The sequence below is a fragment of the Terrapene carolina genome, unplaced genomic scaffold (assembly GCF_002925995.2).
Source record: "Terrapene carolina triunguis isolate 2854851 unplaced genomic scaffold, T_m_triunguis-2.0 Scaffold53, whole genome shotgun sequence".
Classification (NCBI taxonomy): domain Eukaryota; kingdom Metazoa; phylum Chordata; order Testudines; family Emydidae; genus Terrapene; species Terrapene triunguis.
In genome coordinates, this window is record NW_020664404.1 from 18094292 (window position 1) to 18104295 (window position 10004).

The 10004-nt window shown below is 40.0% G+C and overlaps 1 protein-coding gene across 5 annotated transcripts in view; it reads left to right on the top strand.

The window, feature by feature from the left end:
* The window catches only part of CDH6 (cadherin 6), a 57421-nt gene extending 47624 nt beyond the window's left edge, over nt 1–9797 (top strand). For 3 of the 5 annotated variants that reach the window (XM_024203456.2, XM_024203448.2, XM_024203470.2), the window contains 5 exons: nt 194–330; nt 3710–3831; nt 4709–4826; nt 4918–5169; nt 9307–9797. In XM_024203456.2, the coding sequence (XP_024059224.1) occupies nt 194–330; nt 3710–3831; nt 4709–4826; nt 4918–5169; nt 9307–9797 (1120 nt within the window). Of the gene's footprint in view, nt 1–193; nt 331–3709; nt 3834–4683; nt 4827–4917; nt 5170–9306 lie in introns of all 5 variants that reach the window. The other 2 variants (XM_024203463.2, XM_024203438.2) reach the window with 2 other exon arrangements.
* Nucleotides 9798–10004: the final 207 nt, after the last annotated feature.

A 10004-nucleotide genomic window follows, 5' to 3' on the forward strand; every position in this document is an offset into this window, starting at 1 on the left:
AACCCTCCAATATGTCATTATCCAACAGCTCAGAACAGACTCTTTGTATGAATATATCAAGATGCCGAAGTCTGCACTGAAAACAAAAAGGCAGCTCATTTACTAGGTATTTGATGTCTAGTCTTAGGAAACAGTTTCAAAACAGAAATTAAAGTAAAGGCATTTTTTCTAACCATGGTCTCTGTATTTTCAGATATTCCGTAGATCGGCACACTGATATGGACAGAGTATTCAACATCAATTCCGGAAATGGTTCAATATTTACTTCAAAACCCCTTGACCGGGAAACATTGCTGTGGCACAACATTACAGTAATAGCAGCAGAGATCAGTAAGTCAAACCTAAATACCACCGCTGTCCCTGATATAATGAATTTAGCCTTCTAGCTGAGTGTGTGTAAACCACTGCTGGGAAGATGTCAGGCTGTATGGATGGGCCCGCTCGATACTAATCAAGCAAGGGAAAGGCTGAAAAAGATGCTCTGCACTTCCTTTTCTTTTTCCTAGGATTACAGCTTATGAAGAGACAACTTCTGTATCTGAATAGGCGGAAAGTTAATGCTTATGTGTTTCTGAATCAACCTGCCTGGAAAAATGCTCATAGCCATTCTTTAATTACAGTAGGATTTGCCGACTTCTGAAAAATTGTATACAGCAAACAAGATAGTAGGAAAATAGGCCACACAGTGCAGCCAAAATCAATTCTGTAGCATAGCCTGGGAATTTTCAAGTGAGCCAAAAGGTCCCCAAATCCCATTAACATGCAATGAAAATTAGGCATCTAACTCCCCTAGGCACCTTTGAAATTCCCATCCATAGATACTAACCCATTCCATTATTTTCGGCCCAGATGTAGGGAGTCTCTCTCTGTGATGACACCATGTGTGTTAATTGTTTTGCGAGCTAGACAACCAGAGAGGTAGACCGGGTCTGTGTGAGACAGGCAGTCTCAATAAAAACATTCCCTTGATACTAATATTTTAATCACGTCTCCTTTCTGTCCTGAGGCATGCTGCAAATGCTGGCATCAGTGGGTGCACACTCTATTTATTTCTGTGGAGTTGCATACCCTTATGCTAGGGCTGGATTTGATTGAAGCACGATGGAATGGATGGATCACTGGCTGTATAAATGTACAAAAGTTTGGATGCTGTTGGGAAGCTTCAGAACACTTATTTTTTAACTTGGTATAAAGCAACTATAGGCCCTACTTTCTCATATATTGTACATAAGTAGATATATAGCTGAAAATAACCTATGTGCAAGCCAGGCTACAAGGCTGGACTAGCTCTTTCAAAGATGGGCAAGCTTTATAGTTTCTTAGCCCGGCCCCCACTAAAGCCATTCGGCAATTGGAGTTTGTCGTGGACTATTCCATCAAATTGCAGATGCATTTCATTGAACTAAATAAAGCTAAATGAAGCTAAAGAAATATTGAGACAAATTAAGAGTAAGCAAGTACATTCCCACTGAAGTGTACTCCCTTCACATTAATTACCAGTACATTTGTAAACTCATAAAGAGAAGCACTTTACAATGGTGAGTATAGTTATCCTCATTTTACAGAGGGGGAAAACCATGGAGATACAGAATGGTTATGGCCAACATTTTCTAAAATATCTAGTAAGTTTGGGTGCCTCAGTTTTTGGGTGTTCCCCTGGAAACACTTTGACCCAGATCCTCAAAGGTATTTAGGCACCTAATTCCAATTTAAATCAATGGAAGTTAGGTACCTATATACTTCTGAGGATCTGGGCCTTTGGGTCTCTTGTTCACAGATGCACAGCACCTCCAACTCTAAGTGAAGTCAATGGGAACTTCAGATGCTTCCAATTCACCGTCACTGGACTATACTGCCTCCCTAGTGAAATTCTGAGGGTGGTTTAAATCTTTACATTTAAATTGGGAAAGGTACAGTAGATGTTGCACTGCAGAAGACACTCGACAACCAGAATCAGATAAATTTTAGGATTTCAGTCTGTGGATTGACAGAAGCTACATCCAAAACTAAGGAGATGTGTTAACATTATGTACCAAGATCCATACAGTAGCACTTTTTGCTGGACAGTCTAATAACAATTAAGTGATTGTGAACAAGGAGAAGTTAAGCATCTCTTATTCATTAATGTAAAAGGGTTTGGAAGGAGAAAAGAAAGAGCAGTGAAGCTTGAAGATTGTATAAGTACATTGGATCTACATACCTGTTGTATCTCTCTGAAGAAAAAAAGTGAGAGAGAGAGACTTGGAATTATATATTTTTCATGGAAGTTCTCCTAGTTACTATATTGTTGTTTTGAAATTTTTTTAGACTCAGAGCCAGCTAGAAATAAATAAAAAGGTGTAGTTACTTGTACAAAGCAGCATGCAGAATAAGTATAATTAAGCTTGATAGGAAAACCCTCTCACATATTTGAGTGAATTCCTAGAAAATACATATAGGTGTGAAACCTTCATAGCCATGCAAACTAAAATTAGCAGCTGGGATTTTGCCCATTATAAAGATTCAAAATTTGTATCTACCTTTTAGTGTAGATTTCAGCTTGGTCTATATTATTCTTAGACTCTTAGTATTATTTTACACATGGGATCAATTTAGACCAATGGCCCAAATTAAAAAATGCTTTATATCCAATTCAATCATATTCACTTCAATGCAACTGTAGAGGTTTAAAGCACAGTATTTGGCCCAAACCACTAAGTTCTTTAATACAGTACAGAGCAGGCAGTTCCAATTTTGTGAATATAAAGTAATAAAATAATAGGTGAGTATTAAAACCAAATTCTACCAAAAACACTCCAGTGAATTCATTTAGATATATAAAAGGCTCGAGAATTGCTGTATTTTATTCATCTGTTTTATTACAATATTTTTGCCTTTGACCCTTGTTTAAGATTCATTAATAATCTGTAGAATCAGTATTATGGAGGGTATGGTTCTTTGGAGCAATTTAAACCAATCCAGGAAATGGAGAAATCCCAATAAAATAAATGACAACCCGTATTTGCAGATTTTTATTTTGGTTGTGATGATGCTCTCACTAAAACAAAGGTGTTGTTGTTTTTTTAAACTCAAAATGCCAAATTCATTGCTTGCTTTTATTTTTATATCATTGAAGTTGATTTGGATTTATGAGAATTTTCCAAATTGCTTCTTTTTTATGAAGTAAACAGTATTTCCATAAAAATTTTAAACTCAAGAATTTTTTTTAAAAAGAGTACATCACTCTTGCTGCTTTATACAGCTTCTATGAGAGAAGTAAGCAATGCACTACAGATTCCTCAGCTGATGTGTTTTAGTGTCAACTCTGGAATAGCAGCAAACAAAGATCAATCCACAAAAGGTCAGAAAGCATCTGTCATAACAAGAGTTGGTGTTTATGTAGCATTTTATATGAAAGCACTTTATAAACATTGGGCCCATTCCCACCACCCACTTCTCATCCAAGTAATTTATCCACATATAGGACCTGATCCTGCAAACATTTACACATATGCAAATGTGAATAAAGATATGAGGAATGCATAAAGATATGAGGAGTGGCCCCACAATTAGTCCCATTGACATCAGTAGATTGCATGAACATGAATAAAATCTCCATGTATAAATAAAGACTTGAATTATTCAGGCCCTATTCTATCCTTTTCTTCCCAGCACTGAGTCCTATGCGCACTATACAGCTTTCCCTTTCTTTCTATTTTTATCATTACAGACAACCCAAAACAAAGCAGCCGGGTCCCTGTGTTTATTAAGGTTCTGGATGTAAATGACAATGCCCCAGAATTTGCTATGTTTTACGAGACCTTCGTCTGTGAAAATGCAAAGGCAGAACAGGTGTGTTGATTGTTTGCACTCCACAATAAAAAAAAAACCTATTAAAAATGAATTCTGTTTAGGCATTACTCTTGCGTCACCTCATCAGGAGGTGTGCTTTGTGTTGCCACAAGCTGTCACCGTGCAAAATTAAATTAAACAGTGACTGTGTCATATCTGATTATATTTAGCATTCTTGTATCCGAAGTGACAGTGTGTTTTACATAGTTAAATGTGGTTGCTTCTTGTAGTGTGTCGTGCTATCTACAATTCAGTTCCGTCTCTCTTCCCTTGAATATGGGATTCTGCATCTGTATGTCCGGGTGCTTCCATCATCTCTCTTGAAGAACGGTTACAGGTCTAAACAAAAGTCCTGCCTTGTAAATTAGCTGCAGGCTGCCACATTGCTCTAGTTCCTAGTTCACATTGCTCTGCAAGACCTGTTGCTTGATGGTTCAAAACAGCAGATATCCCAGAGGATTCAGCCACACAACTCCTGTTTAAAATTAATAGGATTTGTGTGGTTAAATAGCCTAGTCAGCTTTGTTATCTCAGCCTTCGTTTCTGCAGCTTGTTCCCACTGGGGATTTCCCACCCATTTGGGATGGCACCAATCCATGCAGTCCCCAGAACTCTGCAGAATTCTCAAGCCACTGCCCAAAGTCATTAAGTTATTGGGCTGAAGGGCTGCAGCATGACAGCTTGGTGACACACACACACAGGCCCAATTTTCATTCATGGTAAGGCCCCTCTGGCAGCATCAAGGGCCTTAAAGCGGAAAAAAATTATATCTATCCCCTTTTTAAGACAATTTAACAGTTCTAGAGCCGACAGCCTTAATGTAAATGAGAATCAGGCCCACAGTCATCGAAGGGTAATTTTGCTGTTATCATTTCAGCTGATACAGACCCTAAGTGCAGTTGATAAAGATGATTCTTTCAGTGGACACCAGTTTTCATTCTCCTTGGCTCCAGAAGCAACCAGTGGCTCAAACTTTACAATCCAGGACAACAGAGGTGAATTCCTAGGAAGACTTTATTTTGTTATTTATTTGTTTTTTTCAGCACTCAGTTGAGAACTCCTGTACCATTTGCTTTGTGTTTTCAGACAACACAGCAGGGATCTTCACAAGAAAAAACAGATATAACCGACATGAAATGAGTACTTATCTCCTGCCTGTGGTGATATCGGACAGTGACTACCCAGTCCAGAGCAGTACTGAAACAGTGACAATCCGAGTGTGCGCCTGTGACCGTCGGGGGAAGATGCAGTCTTGTAATGCAGAAGCCCTAATCCATCCAACTGGCCTTAGCACAGGGGCTTTGATTGCCATTCTTCTCTGCATCATTATATTGCTAGGTAATAGACCCACATGAGTTTCTTTCTTGGGGGAGTGACAGGGTTGCTGGAAGGAAGAGGGGGCATTACACATAAAAGACACATTGGAGAGATCTCTCCTGCATTATTCTGTAACAAAGGAGAAGTCTATAAAATCAGTGCCTAGTGTGTGGAAGACACTCCCAGATCACAATTCTCCACTCACATAGGCAGCAGCATTTTACACCCACTTTGGGCAGATGCAAATGACTAAACAAGGTGCAAGGCAATATATAAAAACCAAAGCCATCAGATGTGTCATGCTGCATTTACAGTGCTACGTTGCAGATTATGAGGCATGCTGAAGTTTGGGTGACCAGACAGCAAGTGTGAAAAATCGGGACGGGGGGCGGGGGGGAGGTTATAGGCGCCTATATAACACAAAGCCTCAAATATCAGGACTGGCCTTATAAAATCAGGACATCTGGTCATCCTAGCTGAAGTAGACACCTGTGGGGGTGCTGGAGAAGCATATTGAGTTGGGACAACTGCAACACCCTTTAAAAGGTCTCTCCTTCCAGCACCAGAAGATACAAATGGGGTGGAGCCCTTTTGGGGTATGCAGCCCTCAGGGCAAGCTCCAGCCCCTCTCCCTTCCATTCGAGGTAGATGAGGACTGGTATTCTGGCTGCCCCCAGCAAAACAGTAGAGCTGGGAGAAAAAAAACCTTCCCTCCTACCCTTTCCTTTCCTTGTACATGCCCATGCAAACACAGTCTGGCCCTTAGCCTTTCGCTGCACTCAGTGCCCACTTTGGGAATATGAGGAATTTTGAAAATTGTTACGATTTGAAAAAGTTGACTCTTAGGGAGACATTGTCAGATGCTCTACCTACCTGCCCAGGGAAGTAAAGGGGGGCATGAAGTACCCCCTCACTCGCATGAGCCAACTACCCATGCCCTGGAAATAGCATGGGACGGGACAGAAAAGGGGATAGAGCAGCCTCTGCAGTGTTGCAGCCCCCACTCCTATGCATGTGGGCTGAAAATGGGCAGGGGTTAGTGGGAAGTAGGTGGCACCAGTGCTGGACCGCCCCCCCCCCCCCACACCCATGCTGGGCAGCACAGCTGAATCACCTTAGCCAAGGAAGTAATCTGCTAATGATGTTTACGAGTAGCAAATGACTCCCTTCTGGAGCAAGAGGATGGAAGGAAACCCACAGACCACATGGTGGCTCCAGACATGCACTGCCCCTTACTCAGGGCAGATTGTTAAATGACAGTCTTGCCCTTAATTTGCAATTACAGGGTTTTTTTATGTCATTACTTTTAAGGATGGGAGCCCACTTAATATCAGCTCATGGAACAGGAAAAAATTGTCCTATGCTGCAAACCATTTTGCATACATTTAGTATAACTGTGCTCAGTAATATCAATCTGACATTAAACGATCTCCAGTTTAATGTCAATTGAAAATAATTGATTTCCTCCTCTCAGCAGCACTTTGTGTCAATTATTGCGCATGTCACCATGCAGCATAAGCAGATTTTCAATTAATAGACTATATCAGTCTAGACTATATCATTTTCTGTTTTCCATCTAGCTGCAGGGTTTGTAGGTGCAAACATTACTCCACGTGATGCAATGACCTGGGCAGATGCAAACCACAATTTCAGTGTTTATAGTAACTAAAGGTGCCTCCAGATTGGTGATTTTATTTGCAGCTTGAGAAAGTTCATATTACTTCCTAGAAACTCCCAGTTAATGTTGAAAATTGATTTGGATAGGATTGATTTGGATAGGATTGATTTGGATAGCTTGACTGTACTTTGATTTTTGCATCTAACTGGTCCTGAGATTTTTATTTGAAAGTTCAGCATAGAAGAAAATTCTTGGAGTATCAAGTACCTAGTATTAGTTATTGTTCATGAATTTATCATTCTGCTATCCCTTTGTGGAGTAACGTTGTTAGCAGGATGCCCCAACAATAATTACATGCATAAAATACAAAGAAGCAAGATCACGTTATCCCTCTCTTCTGAAATGAAAGCCAGTGAATCCCATTAAAAAACTGACCTTCTTGTTTTTCAAATCCTTCATGGCTTTCTCTAGACTACCTCACAGACCGGCATTGCCTCTTTCATCAAACATCAGCCTTCCACATAGTCTCTTAGATTGTATATTCTATAGGACAGGAACTGTCCTTCAGGCGGTGTTTCTATGGCACATACAGAGGGGCCCTCCAAGTGGATTAGGACCTCCACGGGCTACCATAATATAAATAATAAGTCATCATCATCATGTGTGAGAACCTGCAATTCCTGCCATCTAGACCAGTGTCCCTCACCACCACTTCTCCCAGCTTCATCAACTAACCCATTTCTTTTCAAATCATAGCTGACGCTATCCTCTGTTACCCAAGCAGCAAAGACATAACAGCGATTTTTAAAAAATGGGAATTTGCACCTGTTCTGTGGATAGAGTTGCCACTGACTTTGGTGGGAGTTTAGCACAGGGGCTGCAGAAGCAGACACTGGTACTATGTCCTTTAGCCATGTAAAGAATCTTGGAATACAGCTGGCCTAAGAGATGATCTACAAAATAAGGGCTGAATCCCTGAAATGCTTGCATACACTATTGGGAGTCAATAAATGTTTTCAGGGCCAGGCCCAGAAGACTGTATGGAGTAGTATTTAATAGAGCTGGGCAAAAATTTTCAACTGAATTTTTTTTTCAGCTGTTTCAGTGACACCAAAACATTTCACAAATTCATGTTGATTTCACTGAACTGTTCATTTATTAAAAGATAAATTAAAAAACTAACATTTTGTTCTAACATTTTCTGACACGTTTTGATTTTTCAATTCAAAATGACCATTTACAAATTTCCTTTAATTCTGTTTTTAAAAAAATTAAACACCTTAAAAAAAAAAAAGCTTGAAATCAAAAAGTTTCATTTGGCATTGAATGAAACTTTGATCCAAAACAATTTATTTTTATTTTTCGATTTGCTGAAATTAAAAATGGTTCTGTTCAAACCCAAACAATTATTTCCCAATTTTTCAGATGTACCAACAACCTGAAAAATCTGTTATTTGAACAGATCACTATGAGCACTGTAGCAAGAACCATCTTTCTGTAGTGTGTTTGTACAGCACCTAACACAATGGGGCCCTGGTCCATGATAGCATCCTAGAATACAAATAAGAAGAATACCAGTGCCACATTGTTGCTGTTGATAGGTTTTCAGTGATAAACATTCATATGTCATTTAAAAAAAATGAAAAGTAGAGACAAGCTAAGTAACTAAAGTTTGGCTTCACAAGGTAATAGGAAAGTTTGTCTTAGGCCCCAGTGCTGCACTGAGTTCTGTGCAAATGGACCTCCGTGCTGCCACAGAACTGCAATAATGCTAGTGAGACAGTATGCAGGTACAAAACTCTGCCCACCTAGAGATTGTTGCAGTATCAAGGCCTTAGGCACAAACCAAAAAAAGATTATACACCTAAGCATTAAAAAGTGGAAAAGGTGTTTGAGAAATTATGTGGGGTTTTTTGGTGATTAAATAATAAAAAAAGAAAAATACTTGTTCTCTGGGTACAGAGCCACAGCTCATGTAAATCGTCAGTGTTCCATGAAGTCAACAGAGTTATGACTATTTACACTAGCTGAGGACCTTCCCCATGTTCTGCACTTCTTTCCAGGAAAAGAAAAAAAACTACTGAAACAAATAGTTTTGATATGCAGCTTTGCTAACCTTTCATCACACCCCAATAGATACAAGCCTTGTCCTTCGAGCAAGTTTTGCAGCATTTTTGGTGTTCAGCCTAATTTGCACTCTCTATTACAATATTTTTGGGGAGGGGTTTGCCTTGAGACTAGGCTGGCAATTTCAAAGGCGCAAAGTTGCTACACGTCTAAGGGAAAATGCAACCACTGACAAAATATGGCTCTTCCCGCTAGCTTGAAATCCTCTTTCTTCTGATATTTATCCCACTCTCAACTCCCAGAGTGATCACAGGCAACAATCAGAAAACCCCCAAATTCCGGTTTGCAATTTTGCAGTGCAACTTCTGAAAGTTAGAGTTCAAGCAGCACAATATTTCTTTCTGGCTTTAATTGGGTGCCAAATTAACTCTCCCACCCGCACCCCCGTCTCTCCATTTTATTTTTGTTTCCAGTTACAGTGGTGCTGTTTGCAGCTCTGAAACGGCAGCGGAAGAAAGAACCTTTGATAATTTCCAAAGAGGACATCAGAGACAACATTGTCAGTTACAATGATGAAGGCGGTGGAGAGGAAGACACCCAGGCTTTTGATATTGGCACACTGAGAAATCCTGAAGCCATAGAAGACAATAAATTACGCAGAGACATTGTGCCAGAAGCACTTTTTATGCCGCGCCGGACTCCAGCGGTACGAGATAACACCGATGTCAGAGATTTCATTAACCAAAGGTTAAAGGAAAATGATACCGATCCTACCGCGCCCCCATATGACTCGTTAGCGACCTACGCGTATGAAGGTAATGGCTCTGTGGCAGAATCCCTCAGCTCCTTAGAGTCGGTGACTACGGATGGAGATCAGGACTACGATTACCTCAGTGACTGGGGGCCTCGATTTAAAAAGCTGGCGGATATGTACGGCAGCGTGGACAGTGATAAAGACTCTTAATATGTTGCCTTTGTTGATTTCCAGAAACAGCATTGAGATATGTGAAGTAGTTATTTCTTTCTATTTATCCATGGCTCTGTGATAGGGCTCTCTATTCTATCGGTTCCAGTTGTCTAATGACTGCAGTCTGTGTGGATCAAATGTCAGAAAACTTTTTTCTAGTATAATTTTATGAGCTTCCAAGAGGCAATTTTTTTTTTTAATGCA